Below are 18,337 nucleotides of genomic sequence, written 5' to 3'. Positions count from 1 at the left end.
TTGGTGTTCATCTTGACATTCATAGTGTTCTTGCATGCATCATGTGTTTTGATTCATAATTTTCATGTTGTGAGTCATATTTGTGTTTTTCTCTCTCCTCTTTAAAAATAAAAAATATCTTTTCCTTATTTTACTCATAATTTTCGAAATCTTTGGGTTGATTTAGTCAAAAATTTTTAAAATAAGTTGTTTCTTGTTAATCAAGTCAAAATTTCATTTTTAAAAATCTTATCTTTTCAAAATCAAATCTTTTTCTTTTTCCTTTTGTTATTTTCAAAAATTTTTTATTGATTTTCAAAATCTTTTTCTTATTTTTATCTCATGATTTTCAAAAACTTTACTAACAATTAATGTGATTGATTCAAAAATTTGAAGTTTGTTACTTTCTTGTTAAGAAAGGTTCGATCTTTAAATTCTAGAATCATATCTTTTAGTTTCTTGTTAGTCAAGTAATCAGTTTTAATTTTAAAAATCAAATCTTTTTAAATTTCCTTTTCAAATCTTTTTCAAAATAAATTTCAATCATATCTTTTTAATCATATCTTTTTCAAAATCATATCTTTTTCAAAATTTGATTTCAAAAATCTTTTCTAACTTCTTATCTTTTCAAAATTGATTTTCAAATCTTTTTCAACTAACTAATTGACTTTTTGTTTGTTTCTTATCTTTTTCAAAACCACCTAACCACCCTTCTCTCTCTAATTTTTGAAAATTCCTCACTTTTTTTTCAAAATTCTTTTAATTAACTAATTGTTTCAAATTTTAATTTTAATTTTATTTCTTCTCTTAATTTTCGAAAATCACTAACCATTTTTCAAAAACAATTTTCGAAATTCTCTCCCTCTCATCTTCTTCTATTTATTTATTCATTTACTAACACTTCTCTTCATCTTAAAATTCAAACCCTCTCTTCTTCTCTATGTCGAATTTCTCTCTTCTCTTTCTTCTATTCTCCTCTTTTTCTACTCACATAAAGGAATCTCTATACTGTGACATAGAGGATTCTTCTTCTCTCTTTGTTTTCTTCTCTTTCATATGAGCAGGAACAAGAAAAAAGGCATTCTTGTTGAAGCTGATCCTGAACCTGAAAGGACCTTGAAGAGGAAGTTAAGAGCAGCTAAAGCACAGTACTCTGAAGAGGACCTAACTGAAATTTTCGAATAGGAAAAGGATATGGCAGCCGAACCCAACAAGAACAATGCAAGGAAGATGCTTGGTGACTTTACTGCTCCAAATTCCAACTTACTTGGAAGAAGCATCTCAATCCCTGCTATTGGAGCAAACAACTTTGAGCTAAAGCTTCAGTTAGTTTCTCTGATGCAACAGAACTGCAAGTTTCATGGACTTCCATCAGAATATCATTTTCAAATCTTAACTGAATTCTTGCAGATCTGTGATACTGTTAAGACCAATGGGGTTGATCCCGAGGTCTACAGGCTTATGCTTTTCCCTTTCGCTGTAAGAGACAAAGCTAGAGTATGGTTGAACTCTCAACCTAAAGATAGTCTGAACTCTTGGGATAAGCTGGTCACGGCCTTCTTGGCCAAGTTCTTTCCTTCTCAAAAGCTGAGTAAGATTAGAGTGGATGTTCAAACCTTCAGACAGAAAGAAGGTGAATCCCTCTATGAAGCTTGGGAGAGATACACGCAACTGACCAAAAAATGTCCTTCTGACATGCTTTCAGAATGGACCATCCTGGATATATTCTATGATGGTCTGTCTGAATTGTCTAAGATGTCATTGGACCACTCTGCAGGTGGATCCATTCACCTAAAGAAAATGCCTGCAGAAGCTCAGGAACTCATTAACATGGTTACAAATAACCAATTCATATACACCTCTGAGAGAAATCCTGTGAGTAATGGGACGCCTCAGAAGAGGGGAGTTCTTGAAATTGATGCTCTGAATGCCATATTGGCTCAGAACAAAATGTTGACTCAGCAAGTCAATATGATTTCTCAGAGTCTAAATGGATGGCAAAATGCATCCAACAGTACTAAAGAGGCATCTTCTGAAGAAGAAGCTTATGATCCTGAAAACTCTGCAATGGCAGAGGTGAATTACATAGGTGAACCCTATAGGAACACCTATAATTCCTCATGGAGAAACCATCCAAATTTCTCATGGAAGGATCAACAAAGGCCCCAACAAGGCTTTAATAATGGTGGAAGAAATAGGCTTAGCAATAGCAAGCATTTTCCATCATCTTCTCAGCAACAGATAGAGAATTCTGAGCAGAGCCCCTCTAGCTTAGCAAACATAGTCTCTGATCTATCTAAGGACACTTTAAGTTTCATGAGTGAAACAAGGTCCTCCATTAGAAATTTGGAGGCACAAGTGGGCCAGCTGAATAAGAAAATCACTGAAATCCCTCCTAGTATTCTCCCAAGCAATACAGAAGAGAATCCAAAAAGAAAGTGCAAGGCCATTGACATAATCACAATGGCCGAATCCAAAGAGGAAGAGAAGGACGTGAATCCCAGTGAGGAAGACCTCCTGGGATGTCCTCTGAACAAAAAGGAGTTCCAAACTGAGGAACCTAAGGAATCTGAGGCTCACCTAGAGATCATAGAGATTCCATTGAACCTCCTTTTACCATTCATGAGCTCTGAGAACTATTCTTCCTCTGAAGAGGATGAAGATGTAACTGAAGAGCAAGTTGCTCAGTATCTAGGAGCCATCATGAAGGTGAATGCCAAGTTATTTGGTAATGAGACTTGGAAAGGTGAACCTCCCTTGCTCATTAGTGAACTAGATACATGGGTTCAGCAAACTCTACCTCAAAAGAAACAAGATCCTGGTAAATTCTTGATATCCTGTACCATAGGCACCATGACCTTTAAGAAGGCTCTGTGTGACCTGGGATCAGGTATAAATCTTATGCCACTCTCTGTAATGGAGAAGTTGGGGATCTTTGAGGTACAAGCTGCAAGAATCTTATTAGAGATGGCAGACAAGTCAATAAAACAAGGTTATGGATTGGTAGAGGACGTGTTGGTAAAGGTTAAAGGCCTTTACATCCCTGCTGATTTCATAATCTTAGACACTGGGAAGGATGAGAATGAATCCATTATTCTTGGAAGACCCTTCCTAGCCACAGTAGGAGCTGTGATTGATGTTGACAGAGAAGAGTTAGTCCTTTAATTGAATGGGGACTACCTTGTGTTTAAAGCTCAAGGATATCCTTCTGTAAACATGGAAAAGAGGCACGATAAGCTTCTCTCAATACAGAGTCAAACAAATCCCCCACAATCAAACTCTAAGTTTGGTGTTGGGAGGCCACAAGCAAACTCTAAGTTTGGTGTTGAACCCCCACATTCAAACTCTAAGTTTAGTGTTGGGAGGTCCCAACAATGCTCTGATGATCTATGAAGCTCCATGAGAGCTCACTATCAAGCTATTGAAATTAAAGAAGTGCTTATTGGAGGCAACCCAATTTTTATTTATCTATATTTCTATTGTTCTTTTATATTTTATTAGGTTTATGATCATGTGGAGTCACAAAACAATTGCAAAAATTAAAAACAGAATAAAAAATAATAGAAGAAAAAGCACACCCTGGAGGAAGAGCTTACTGGCGTTTAAACGCCAGTAAGAAGCATCTGGTTGGCGTTCAACGCCATAACAGAGCATGAAGCTGACGTTGAATGCCAGAAACAAGCAACAATCTGGCATTTAAATGCCAAGATTACACCCTGAGGAGAGCTGGCATTAAACACCAGAAACAAGCATGGAAGTTGCGTTCAACGCCAGAAACATGCTGCAGATTGGCGTTGAACGCCCAAAACAAGCATGAAAGTGGCGTTTAACGCTAGAAACAAGGTACAGGCTGGCATTAAATGCCAGGATTGCATACAGAGGGCATTTTACACGCCTAAAGGGTGCAGGGATGAGAAATCCTTGATACCTCAGGATCTGTGGACCCCACAGGATCATCTCAGGATCTGTAGATCCCACAGGATCCCCACCTACCTTCTCCCTCTCTCTCACACCTTTTCATAACCCTCTTCCCCAAACATCATTTACCAATCACCTCAATCACTCTTCCCCATCACCTCTTTACCATTCACATCCATCCTCTCTTCCCCAAAAACCCACCTACCTTCAAATTCAAAATTTCTTTCCCTCCCAAACCCACCCTAAATGACCGAACCTATACCCCTCCCACTCCTATATAAACCCCTCAACACTCCTTCATTCTTCACACACAACCATCAATACTTCTCCCCTTTGCCGAATACACATCTCTCTCCCTCTCCTCCATATCTTCTTCTTCTTCATCTATTCTTTCTTCTTTTGCTCGAGGACGAGCAACATTCTAAGTTTGGTGTAGTAAAAGCATAGCTTTTTTTTTGTTTTTCCATAACCATTGATGGCACCTAAGGCCGGAGAAACCTCTAGAAAGAGGAAAGGGAAGACAAAAGCTTCCACCTCCGAGTCATGGCAGATGGAGAGATTCATCTCAAAAGCCCATCAAGACCACTTCTATGAAGTTGTGGCCAAGAAGAAGGTGATCCCTGAGGTCCCTTTCATGCTCAAGAAAAATGAGTATCCAAAGATCCGACATGAGATCAAAAGAAGAGGTTGGGAAGTTCTTACCAACCATATTCAACAAGTCAGAATCTTAATTGTTCAAGAGTTCTATGTAAACGCATGGATCACTAGGAACCATGATCAAATCATGAACCCAAACCCAAAGAATTGGCTTACAATGATTCGGGGAAAATGCTTAGATTTTAGTCCGGAGAACGTAAGGTTGGCGTTCAACTTGCCTATGATGCAAGAAGACGCACGCCCCTACACTAGAAAGGTCAACTTTGATAAAAGGTTGGACCAAGTCCTCATGGACATATGTGTGGAAGGAGCTCAATGAAAAAGAGACTCTAAAGGCAAGCCGGTTCAATTGAGAAGACTGGACCTTAAGCCTGTGGCTAGAGGATGGTTGGAGTTCATCCAACGCTCCATCATCCCCACTAGCAACCGATCCGAAGTAACTGTGGATCAGGCCATCATGATCCATAGCATCATGATTGGAGAGGAAGTAGAAGTTCATGAAGTCATCTCTCTAGAACTCTACAAAGTTTTCGAAAAGCCCTCCACCTTGGCAAGGCTAGCTTTTCCTCATCTCATTTTCCATCTATGCTACTTAGCTGGAGTTGTCATAGAAGGATACATCCTCCTTGAAGAGGACAAGCCCATCACTAAGAAGAGGATGGAGAAAACAAGAGAGCCCATTCATGGATCTCAAGAGACACATGAGGAAGCTCATCATCAAGAAATCCCTGAGATGCCTCAAGGGATGTATTTTCCTCCAAACAACTATTGGGAACAACTCAACACTTCTCTAGAAAGATTGAGTCATGACATGAACCAATTAAGGATGGAACACCAAGAACACTCCATCATTCTTTATGAGATTAGAGAAGATCAAAGAGCTATGAGGGAGGAGCAACAAAGGCAAGGAAGAGACATAGAGGAGCTCAAGAACACCATTGGTCCTTCAAGAAGAAGGCGCCACCATCACTAAGGTGGACTCATTCCTTAACTTCCTTGTTCTTATCTCTCTGTTTTTTGGTTTTTGAACTTCATGTTTGCCTATGTTTGTGTCTTTACTACATGATCATTAGTGTCTAGTAACTATGTCTTAAGGCTATGAATAATTCCATGAATCCTTCACTTTTCTTAAATGAAAAATATTTTTAATACAAAAGAACAAGAAGTACATGAGTTTCAAACTCATCCTTGAAATTAGTTTAATTATATTGATGTGGTGACAATACTTTTTGTTTTCTGAATGAATGCTTGAATAGTGCATATTTTTTATCTTGTTGTTTATGAATGTTAAAATTGTTGGCTCTTGAAAGAATGATGAAAAAGAGAAATGTTATTGATAATCTGAAAAATCATGAAATTGATTCTTGAAGTAAGAAAAAGCAGTAAAAAAGAAAAAGCTTGCAAAAAAAAGTGGTGAAAAAAATAAAAGAAAAAGAAAAAGCAAGCAGAAAAAGTCAATAGCCCTTAAAACCAAAAGGCAAGGGTAAAAAGGATCCAAGGCTTTGAGCATCAATGGATAGGAGGGCCCAAGGAAATAAATCCAGGCCTAAGCAGCTAAAGTCGTGATCCAAAGTAAAAAAATAAACCATGTGCTTGTGGCATGCAGGTCCAAGTGAAAAGCTTGAGACTGAGTGGTTAAAGTCATGATCCAAAGCAAAAAGAGTGTGCTTAAGAGCTCTGGAACCCTCTAACTGGGGACTTTAGCAAAGCTGAGTCACAATCTGAAAAGATTCACCCAGTCATGTGTCTGTGGCATTTATGTATCCGGTGGTAATACTGGAAAACAAAGTGCTTAGGGCCACGGCCAAGACTCATAAAAGTAGCTGTGTTCATGCTCATCTAATTAGAACTAAGCTTCATTGATGTTTTGAGATTTATAGTATATTTTCTTCTTTTTATCCTATTTGATTTTTGGTTGCTTGGGGATAAGCTACAATTTAAGTTTGGTGTTGTGATGAGCGGATAATTTATACGCTTTTTGACATTATTTTTTGGTAGTTTTTAGTAGGATCTAGCTACTTTTAGGGATGTTTTTATTAATTTTTATGCACAATTCACATTTATGGACTTTACTATGAGTTTGTGTATTTTTCTATGATTTCAGGTATTTTTTGGCTGAAATTGAGGGACCTGAGCAAAAATCTGATAAAAGGCTGAAAAAGGACTGCTCATGCTGTTGGATTCTGACCTTTCTGCACTCGAAATGAATTTTCTGGAGCTAAAAAACTCCAAATGACGCGCTCTCAATTGCGTTGGAAATTAGACATCTAGGGATTTTCAGCAATATATAATAGTCCATACTTTCTTCGAGTTTAGATGACGCAAACTGGCGTTCAACGCTAGTTCCATGCTGCATTCTGGAGTAAAACGCCAGAAACACGTCACAAACCAGAGTTAAACGCTAACCAGACGTTACAACTTGGCGTTTAACCCCAAGAGAAGCCTCTGCACGTGTAAAGCTCAAGTTCAGCCCAAGCACACACCAAAGTGGGCCCTGGAAGTGGATTTCTGCACTTAGACTTATTTCTATAAACCCTAGTAACTAGTTTAGTATAAATAGAACTTTTTACTATTGTATTGAGTGTCTTTTGACCACGTCTTGGTTATTCCGGTTCCCTCTCTGGGGCCGAAGCCAATGAACACCATTATCACTTATGTATTTTCAACGTGGAGTTTCTACACACCATAGATTAAGGTGTGGAGCTCTGCTATTTCTCTAGTATTAATGCAATTACTATTATTCTTCTATTCAATTCAGCCTATTCTTATTCTAAGATATTCGTTGCACTTCAACATGATGAATGTGATGATCTGTGACACTCATAATCAATCTCACCTATGAACGCGTGACTGACAACCACTTCCATTCTACCTTAGAACGAGCGTGTATCTCTTGGATTCCTTAATCAAAATCTTCGTGGTATAAGCTAAAATCCATTGGCATTATTCTTGAGAATCCGAAAAGTCTAAACCTTGTCTATGGTATTCCGAGTAGGATTCAAGGGTTGAATGACTGTGACGAGCTTCAAACTCGCGAGTGTTGGGCGTAGTGACAGATGCAAAAGAATCATTGGATTCTATTCCGACATGATCGAGAATCGATAGATGATTAGCCGTGCTGTGACAGAGCATTTGGACCATTTTCACTGAGAGGATGGGAAGTAGCCATTGACAACGGTGACGCCCAACATACAGCTTGCCATGGAAAGAAGTAAGAATGATTGGAGGAAGGCAGTAGGAAAGCAGAGATTCAGAAGGGACAAAGCATCTTCATACACTATCTGAAATTCCCACCAATGAATTACATAAGTATCTCTACCTTTATTTTCTGTTTATTTATCCTTATTTTCGAAAACCATTATAACCATTTGAATCTGCCTAACTGAGATTTACAAGATGACCATAGCTTGCTTCATACCAACAATCTATTGGCGCCATTGTTGATGATCACAATTTCATGCACCAGCAGCCGGGGTGTTATTGGCGGACTTGGAGAAATTCCGAGTAGAGGATACGGAGGACAAGTTTATGTTTTTAAATCGAAACCTCCCCCATGAATTGAAGGATCCCCTCATGGCAGCCGTTAGAGCAAATGGAGACCTTTTTGCCTGGACTCCAGTTGACATGCCAGGGATAGACCCCAATTTCGTGTTGTGCCGCTTGGTTGTGAAGTCGGAAGCCCAAACCAGTCGCACAATGAAGGAGAAAAATGTTGCCAGAAAGAGTTGACGAGGTAGCCAAGTAGACGGCTAGCTTGTTAGAAGCCGGGTTTATCAGGGAACTCGACTAGTTCACATGGCTCTCAAATGTGGTGCTCGTAAAGAAAGCGAATGGGAAGTGGAGGATGTGTGTTGATTAATTGGAACTTAACAAGGCGTGTCCCAAGGATTCAGTCCTTCTTCCCAATATTGATACCCTAGTAGATGCAGCAGTGGGATATAGATTTTTGAGATTTATGGATGCATACTCGGGATACAACCAGATCCCAATACACCAACCTGACGAAGATAAAATGGCATTTATAATGCCATCAGGGACTTACTGCTACAAGGTCATGCCATTTGAGCTGAAGAACACAAGGACAACATACCAGAGACTGATGAGCAAAGTCTTCAAGGATCACATCAGTAAGTCGGTAGAGGTATATGTGGATGACATACTAGTAAAGACTACCGAACCGAGTAGCCTGGTAACCGACATGAGCGTCGTTTTTGACTCACTCCGAAAATGTAATATGAGGCTGAACCACCTAAAGTGTGTGTTTGTTATGGATCGCCAACCCGGATAAGTGTGAAGCCATTCTCTGCATGACAAGTCTTAGTTGTATGATGGATTTGCAAAGGCTAGCGGGGAGACTGAAGGCCCTGTCACATTTTCTCGGCACATCGGCAGCAAAAGCGCTACCCTTCTTCAACCTAATGAAGAAGGGGATGGCCTTCGAGTGGACCCTTGCGTGTGAAAAAGCTTTCAATCACTTCAAGAGGATTTTTTTGGAACCACCAGTCCTCAGAAAACCAAAAGAGTGGGAGACCTTATACCTTTACCTCACAATGATAGAGGAGGCCATAGCAGCCGCCTTGGTTCAAGAGGAGGACAAGCTGCAACAGCCCGTGCACTTCATAAGCATGGTGCTCTAAAGGGCGGAGTTGAGATACACTAGGCTAGAAAGTCTAGCCTATGCCTTGTAATATCCTCTCGGAGGTTAAGGTAGTATTTTCAAGGACACCCAATCACCCTGAGAACCGACCAGGCGATCAAATAGATTCTACAGAAACTTGACCTGGCAGAACGAATGATGACTTGGGCAATAGAATTGTCTCAGTATGACATCCAGCATGAACCTTGACATGCGATCAAAGCCCAAGCGATGGTTGATTTCTTGGTAGAGGTGACTAAAGATGTTCCCGAAAACACGAGCACACGGTGGAGGCTCCATGTTGATGGAGCTTCCAGCCAAGCGTTCGGGGGAACTGTGATTATTTTAAAAAGCTCGAAAGGAATAACCTATGAGTAATATATCAAGTTTGAACTTCCAATTTTACACAACCAAGTCGAGTACGAAGCCATGATAGGCAGCTTAACTTTAGCTAAGGAGGTTGGAGTAACAAAGCTTGAAGTCAACAGCGACTCCCAGGTCAATACCTCACAAGTAAACGGGACCTACCAAGCTAGGGACCCACTGTTACAAAGGTATTTGGAGCGAACAAAGCAGTTGTGTAAGGAGTTTGAGGGGGTAGTAGTCAATCATGTGCCCAAGGAAAGAAATGCTAGGGCAGACCTTTTGTCAAAATTGGCGAGCACCAAGCCCAGAACCCCTCTCTTGGATCAGCTCAATTTGACGTTTTCTTGAAAAAGGTTCGCTCCCTTCATGATGACAGATGCTCGCGAGTTCTTGAAGAAGTGCAAGAAATGCCAAGAAAACGCGAATTTTCACAAAGCACTGGTAGAAGAGCTAGGCTTCACACTAGCCTCCCGGCCTTTCTCCCAATGGGGAGTGGACCTCTTGGGCCCTTTTTGGTGGTCCCAAGACAGGTCAAGTACCTAATTGTGTCTATTGATTATTACACCAAGTGGGTGGAGGCTGAACCATTGGTCATCATATCATCTTTGAACTGCTAGAAATTCCTTTAGAGACAGGTGATCGCTAGATTCGGGATTGCAGATATCGTTGTGTTATATAATGGAACATAGTTTTATAACAACAAATTTGGGAAGTTCTTAACGGGACTCAAAATCACGCAAAAGTTTTCCTCCGTGGAGCATCTCCAGAGTAACGGGCAAGCTGAGGCGGCAAACAAGGTCATCCTCAGTAGGATGAAGAAGCGCCTAGACCAGAAGAAGGGCTCTTGGGTATATGAGTTAGCTTTTGTCTTGTGGTCCTACAGGACAGCGCCGCAATCCTCTACCGGGGAGATGCTCTTCCAGCTTACCTACAGCATTGACGCGGTGATTCCTGTAGAGATTGGGGGAACCAAGCCCGAGGTTGCTTCTAGGTAGAGGTAGTCAAGCAATTGAAAGGGACTTGATAAATGAAGTAAGGGAGATGACCCACTTGTCGGAGGTAGTGTTAAATCAGAGGTTAGCGCTGCATTACAATCACAGGGTGCAAAGTAGGAGTTTTGAAGAAGGCGACCTGGTCTTGCAACGTAATGATATAGGTCCACCGACTCTTGGAGAAGGCAAGATCTTGCTAAATTGGGAAGGACCTTACAGGGCAAAAGAAATGCATGGAAAAGGCGCCTACAAATTAGAACAGCTAGACGGAAATGAGGTCTTGAGGACTTGGAATGCAGCGAACCTTAAGAGGTTTTACTCCTAAGGCTTAACGACCTCCCGACGAACCGGTTATTTTGCTTTTGTTCACTTTTGTTTTCATTTACTCTCTTCATTATACTTTGTTAAAATGAGGGTACTCTTTTCCCTTGTCCTCAGAATGAGACAACGGTAAAGGGTTTTAACGAGACCCATTATTGAAAAGCGGTTGCGTGTTAATTTTTAACATTATTCTTACTTTGATTCATTTATCTATGTTACCAAGTTACAACAACGGCTACCCGAGGCTAATTACCCTGGGTACCATAATACCACGACAGGTAGATATCCACTGGATGATGACCTTAGGGCCGAACAAAGAAAAAAATAATAATGCGACCAAAACATAAAGATTCTAATTCCAAGTTGGAAACGGTAAAATGATAGCTTAAAAAGGTACCATGTCGGTCCGATAACAAAACAAGATATTGTTCAAATCATACAAAGGGCACTACGTCAGCCCAACAACAAGCTAAAAAAAGAGAAATTATTCAAAGTTACAAAACGGGGCATCACATCGGCCCAATAGTTAAAAGAGTACAAAAAGTTCAAAAGATACAAAAGATTACAAGTGACGAAGATTGTCACTTCCTCGGGATATCCACCACCTTCCCATCTTGAATCATCTTAAAAGCGCCAATTGCGAAATTGTCGAAGTCAAGAGCAAGGAAGGAGACCTGAGCCTTGATTGTCTCCTCGGTAGCAGTGATGGCTTCCCGGGCATCCTTAATGGGTAAATTGGAGTTTTGTGGATATTGTGTTACAGAAGATGAATTTTGGTTGGAGGTGGAGGGAATGAATGAAGAAGTGTGTTGGTACTGCTTCTATGTCGATTTTGATAAATGGCTCACCATCTAAACCTTTTAAGATAGAGAGGGGTTTGAGATAAGGTGATCCACTGTTCCCTTTTTTGTTTGTTCTTATTGTTGATGTTCTGCATAGGATGCTAGGGAAGGCAGTCAAAAACAGATGTATTTCGCGTTTGCTAGTTAGCAAGGATAATATAGAGTTGTCACATCTCCAATTTGCAGATGACACTATATTGTTTTGTCCACCGGAAGAGGAGACCATCAGAAACTATGCCAAGTTGCTAAGGTGCTTTGAGGTGATGTCGAGGTTAAGTATCAACTTTGATAAATCAAGTTTAATCCCAATCAATTGTGATCAACGGTGGACTTACAACATGTGCAACTTGTTGGAATGTAAAGATGCTAACCTTTATTTCAATCAGATATCTTAGCATTTCTTTAGGAGCAAACCCAAGACTAGTCTAGACTTGAAAACTGATAATTGATAAAGTGGTGGAGAAGGTTAGCATGTGGAAGGCAAAAGTGCTTAATAAAGTGGGTAAGTTAGTCCTTATTAAATCTATGTTGAATAGTTTGCCGATGTACTATTTGAGCCTGTATAAGATGTCGAAATCAGTGGCAGAAAAGTTGATTTCGTTGCAGCGAAAGTTCCCATGGAGCAAGGAGGAAGGTAGAAATGGTTTGCCGCTGGTTAAGTGGAAAGTGGTTCAAGCTCCTAAAAAGGTGAATGGCTTAGAGGTGGGGGATGCCGTGGTTAGGAACACAGCACTCCTCTTCAACTGGTGGTGGCATTTTTCCAAAGAGGAGTGTCCATTATGGAAGAAGGTTGTATGCTCTTGTTATGACTTGAACGCCAATGTGATGTTATCAGCTCAGACTTTGCCTAGTAGAGGGGGTCCATGAAAGGATACCTGTCAGCTGCAGTTCAAGGATAGTAATGTGAGAGATAAGATGATTACTGGGTTGTCTATGGAGGTGGGTGATGGAAGGAGGACTCGGTTTCGGGAAGATGTCTTGTTACATAGTGGTTCGCTAAAGATGAGTTTTTCGAGGCTCTTATCTATTTCAAACCAAAGAGGATCTGTCATAGGAGATTGTGGGTTTTGGGATAGGTTAGAGTGGATTTGGAACTTTTAGTGGAGGCGGGAGTTATACCAATGGGAGTTGGATTTAGTGGATCAATTGCATGAGACTTTAAGGCCTATAAAGCTAGCATATGATACACAAGATAGAGTTGCATGGAAGTTTGACAAAGAAAGTATTTTTTTCAACTAACTCTTTTGTGCAGGTGATACAGTTAGAAACAATCCCGAAGGATATCACCATCTTTAGTTTCACCAGAACCATATAAAAAGGTTTGGTTCCACCAAGAGTAGAGTTATTTATTTAGTTTGCTTTAATAGGAAGAGTTAATACTAAAGAAAGATTGCACAGGTTGGAAATTATTAGACATGGTGATAACATGTGCGTATTGTGTAAAAAAGACGTTGAACATATTTATCACTTGTTCCTTGGTTGTGAGTTTACTTGCCAGGTGTGGTATGAATGACTATCTGACTTTGGAATGTTGTGGTATGTTTCGGATTCAATGAAAGAACATTTTGAGAGTTGGACATGTGTCGTTAACAGGAAAGAGGAGCGCAACAAGTGGCTCATCTGCTTTTTTGCCATTATTTGGAACGTTTGGCTAGAGAAGAACGGACGGATCTTTAATAACAAGGAAGCGAGTGTAAAAGAGGTTTTTTAGATATCTTTGACCAGCTCTAGAGAGTGGAGTATGTTGGATCCTTTTTGTTGTTAATGGCTATGTTAGAGATGATACTAGAAATAATTTTTTGTTTATTTATTTTTGTTGGATGTTGATTTTTTGAGACTTGGTTTATTGTCGCTCCACTTTATTGTATTAAGCTCATTTGTTAAAAAAAATTAAATAAATATTTTAATTACTAAAATAAAAAATTATAAAAATTATTACTGAAATTTGTCCCCTAATCCTATCTTATTTACAATATAAATAAATAAACTTTTAGGTATTTATATACAAGTGTCTCCTAGTCTTAAACTTATCTCTGTTTACACGTATAGAAGATAAGGCTAAAAAACGAATTTAAGTAATAATTTTTATAATTATTTATTTAAGTAATTAAAATATTTATTTAAATAAAAAATCCATTGACACACTAGTAATAATAATAATTGGAACAATATCGAGGATAAAGGAGGGAAATAAAGCAAGGGAGTGGAAGGAACCAAAAAAATGGTTGTTGGGAAACCATTGTTGGCAGCACGCCTATCCATTTCATGGAATCCGTGGAATCTGAATGTTAAGCCAATTCCACTTACCACATTCAACTTCGCTCTTCGGTTGCAACCACCAACTTACCTCAATCTCCATGTTAGAGCATCTTGTTTTCCCGCTTCTTCCCCTCTTCCCCAGAACGATGATCTCCAAGCTCTCTTACAGGTTACTACTTTTTAGATTTTCCATTGAAACAATTCATTTCTTCATTGTTATCGATGAATACCTAGGTCTTGTGTTGCAGATTCTTCCATCCGATTTGCATGACAATCTCCTCAATGAACCGGACAGGGCTCAACTCTTAGAGGTCACTACCTCACTTCTCAATTTACATTCCTATTTAATTTACCGTTTTCCGCTTTTTTAATTAGAAAATATTTCATTTTGGTTCAGGGTTTGCTTGTTGCCTTAATGCATATAATTTAATTATCATGATATGGGCCATATGGCAGTAATTTGATGCTCTTTTTGGTGTTTGTTAGGTTATATTGGATTTGGGTCGTTTGCCAGAGGCACGTTATCTTGGTAAAGAAGGAGGGCAATATATAAGGGAGTCTGAGGTGACCATGCATGCATTCTAGTTATTCATGCTTTTGCTTCCTATTTTTGGATTCAAAATCTCTTCATTTATTGTTATAACTTTCCTTAAGAATATGCATTATTTTCAAGCTGAATATATGAAAAAAATTAATTGCTGAAGTTTTCTAATGTATTGAAAATTGAGTTTGCAAACAAGAAATTTGCCTTGGAGTGGTTATGTGATCTCTTGACAAATGTATAGCCAGGTAACTGTGAAAGAGCTGGAATATGCTCAACAAGCTGTTGGAGAGTTCGGCAGGGACAATAGAGCCGGCATCGAGGGTACATTGCACAGAATATCTGCAATACGGAGTAGGAAAGGTGGCATAGTTGGCTTGACATGCCGCGTTGGAAGGGCAGTAAGTGGCCAGATTGACATGGTTTATGACCTGCTTCAATACTGGAAGAGCATTTTATTTGTGGGAAGGTGTAGCAACACTACCCATATGGTGTACTAAGTAATTTCAACTGATATTATGAGATTGGTGGATATTGTTCATAATTGAAGTGCAAATGTGCTCCCTATGAAAGTGATTTATCATTTATTAGATAAGAAATTAATTTTGATATGATCTTCTTCATGTTTGCTTTATATATTATATTTGTACAACTGTGTGGTTGTGCTTCATCCAATTGCCACTTGGAGTTGAATTTAAACACTTTAAGGACTGGATTCTTTGTTTGTGGTTGTTTATTGGAAAATATGATAGAATCCCTTTACTCTAGGGATTTCTAATTTTTCATTGTGAAATCATCTATTAATAGTAAAAGTCATCTATCATGGTCTGATAACTTGCTCATCTCACAGCTTAGTGAAGTGTCTAAATTTCTTTGTAAATTTTGATAACCGATTTCCTTTTTTTCTTATTCTTTCAGGCCTGGGGTTGGTAAGACTACTGTTATACGAGAGATTGCTCGTGTACTGTCAGATGAATTTCACAAGAGAGTGGTACATTGACTTTCTGTATCTTATGGCACTCTTTTCTCCTCAAAGTACACCTTTTGTTTGTCTATATATATATATATATTGTAGATCAGTTTGTGATAGAATGAATGCTTGCAAATGTCATAGGTAATTGTTGATACCAGCAATGAAATCGGAGGTGATGGCAATATTCCGCATGCTGCAATAGGGAGTGCACGAAGGATGCAGGTACCTGAGCCATCAATGCAACATAGAGTGATGCTTGAGGCAGTAGAAAATCATATGCCTCAGGTGATTATAGTTGATGAGATTGGCACAGAAGCCGAAGCTCATGCTTGCCGATCAATTGCTGAGAGGGGAATCATGCTTATTGGGACTGCTCATGGACAACAGCTTGAGAATATCATGAAGAATCGAACACTCTCAGATCTGGTTAGTTTTAATCCTTACATTATAATATTATTGTGGCAATAACATTTAAGATTTTGTTGTCGCTCTCTTTCAAGAACTTGAGCACTCTAGCTTCAATACGTGGCACTCTAACTTTACTACCTGTACATTCTTGGATGTAAGCTTTAGCTGTACTAGCTGCTTTCTTGATTGGCAAATGGGTCAGTTATAAAATTTCTAGACAACTCACAAACTTGTTCTGATTTAGTTTGGCTATGCATTCGTGATTTGATTTTAAAATTTGCTGCGAGTATTGTTCTGATGACCTGCAAGTTTTAAGTGGCAAAAACATGCAATTCATTAGATTATTGTGTGAAATGACATTATTTATGATAGGATTAATTGTGGCTATTAGATACCTTAGGACAAGATAACTGCCTCTTCTGATCCTGCTTTTTCTTCTTTGCATATTTATGTGTTGCTCTTCAAATGAACTCTTTTAAGAGGGTGTTTATTTGTTAGATATGCAGAGATATCCATATTCCTTATTACATGGCTCAAGCTCTTAGGATTTATTTTTTATTTTTTATTTTTTTGCCTTTCTTGTGAGAGTGCCTCATTCTCTCTTTTTTCACTTATTTCCTCATTTGTAATTGTTTCCCTCTATTAAAAGAGCCTGAGACTGCATTTGATTTTTATGCTGTAGTAGAAATTTCATAAGAAGCTCACAATTAAGCCAAAAAATTATAACGCTTATTCAGTTGAATTGTGTGTATTATGCAACCCAGCAGAGTGTAACATCAACATTCACCTCCTCTTGTTTTGCCAGATTGGTGGAATAGGAGCTGTTACTCTGGGAGATGCAGAAGCTAGAGCAAGAAATTGTCAAAAGACAATTCTTGAAAGGAAAGCTCCTCCAACATTTGATTTCCTGATCGAGATGAGAGACAGATACTACTGGCTTACACATCAGGTATGCTAATTCATCATCATCATCATTATTATTATTTATTTATTTATTTTACTGTTGATCATGAAAAACTCCTGTCTCGGAGACAGCTAAATTCTGATTGTGACTTTGCAATCATAAAATAAAAATAAATATTAATTGCTGGCACATTAATAACCTGATTAACATTGAGTCGTTCCCAGTGTACTTTCACTGGTACAAGCCCCAATTAATTGTTTGATACATGACTTGTTTACTTGGCATCCTAATAACAACTTGTTAAGTTATTTACCCTAGAAAACATGTTAAAGACATACAAAAGTGTTGCTAATTTGATATGTTGCTTGTTCAAGTTTTGGTATGTTCATATGAGAGTTGAATTTAACTTGTTCATGCTTTCCATCTGCAGACAGACAAAAGTGTTGATATGTTGCTTAGAGGCAAAATTCCTCAAGTTGAGGTAATTCTTTAGTTTCGTGTGTTTGGTTTATTTGATCGGAACTCCTTATTTTGTGCATAGAAAATAAAATAATAATTAGGACAATTTTTTGCCAGGTATATGATTACTCTATACTATATTTCTGAACAATATATTCAAACGAGCTTCTACTTCAATTCAGAGTCATGGTGTCATCTTTCCTTTTTCTCTTCTCTTTTGCAGGTAAGAAAAAGAGATGAAAAATGCAAGGTTGTGATAGAAAAATCCAAAGCATATGATAAATGTCAATTTTAATTTTCTTTTTGAGGGATTATTGTGTTGACATTTTCAAATATTGAAGGACAAATTTGGTAACCAACATCTTTAGAAGATTAACGAGGTGAGTGATATAAGAAGTATTATCATAATGACTAGAAGTTAGAAATAGTTTTGCATTTTTATCTGTTTTCTATGTATTTGGGTTTATTTTTACTGTGTATACGTAGGCGTGACAATGGATGGAGTAGGGTAATGTAGGATTTAAACCGGTAGGGTAAGGTAGGATTTAAACCCCATCCTAATCCGACTAACTCACATCCTAAAGCTCTCAACATAATCCTACCCGATCTAATCTGCGAGAAAAAGGAAAAAAATTATTTCCACTCATACAATATTTGGTCCTTCCTTATTTCATAATATCAAATATTCATGTATTATTAGCAAATTGAATTATTAGCTTAGTGACACTATGTACCTATGTAAAAGAGAACTTCGGTTTAAATCGCTACTTGTTCACTCATGCATATATATACTTTTATGAATGCAAATATATTAATAACTAGATTTTAACCTGCCGGTTGTGTGTAACTAAACTGAATTAATTTTTATGTATAAGAAAGTATTTAATAACGAAACCTTAAAAATTAATATTAAGTCTAGATAAAATTGTTAAGACATTATATATATTCTAGTGTTTGAAAGGGTTTATTATCTAATATATATGTTTAATAAATTTAAATACTAGTGTAAGAATAAAGCTATTAGATGTAATGAAATAGGAATATAATATTTCAATAATTAAAAATAATATCTATATTTTTAT

The 18,337-nt window shown here is 38.2% G+C and overlaps 1 protein-coding gene and 1 non-coding gene across 3 annotated transcripts; one reads left to right on the top strand and one right to left on the bottom strand.

Annotated features, from left to right (window-relative positions):
- Window positions 1–1,572: 1,572 nt before the first annotated feature.
- LOC127741844 (small nucleolar RNA R71) lies at window positions 1,573–1,679 on the bottom strand. The gene has a single exon (XR_008003049.1). It is a non-coding gene; the product is annotated as a small nucleolar RNA R71 (small nucleolar RNA).
- Window positions 1,680–13,887: 12,208 nt separating this feature from the next.
- Window positions 13,888–18,037, top strand: LOC107466066 (uncharacterized protein ycf45). 2 transcript variants are annotated; one of them, XM_016085052.3, is made up of 9 exons: window positions 13,888–14,139; window positions 14,219–14,281; window positions 14,457–14,534; window positions 14,760–14,980; window positions 15,430–15,502; window positions 15,626–15,910; window positions 16,698–16,841; window positions 17,227–17,277; window positions 17,479–18,037. In XM_016085052.3, the coding sequence occupies exons 1-9, from the start codon at window positions 13,933–13,935 to the stop codon at window positions 17,548–17,550; spliced, it is 1,194 nt and encodes a 397-aa protein (XP_015940538.1). In that variant the 5' UTR covers window positions 13,888–13,932; the 3' UTR covers window positions 17,551–18,037. The 2 variants fall into 2 exon arrangements, with proteins under 2 accessions (XP_015940538.1, XP_015940539.1); XM_016085053.3 differs by lacking the exon at window positions 17,479–18,037 and adding an exon at window positions 17,373–17,447.
- The last annotated feature ends 300 nt before the right edge of the window (window positions 18,038–18,337 follow it).

The sequence above is a fragment of the Arachis duranensis genome, chromosome 9, assembly GCF_000817695.3.
Source record: "Arachis duranensis cultivar V14167 chromosome 9, aradu.V14167.gnm2.J7QH, whole genome shotgun sequence".
NCBI lineage: Eukaryota > Viridiplantae > Streptophyta > Magnoliopsida > Fabales > Fabaceae > Arachis > Arachis duranensis.
This window is presented reverse-complemented; position numbering and strand designations above follow the sequence as displayed.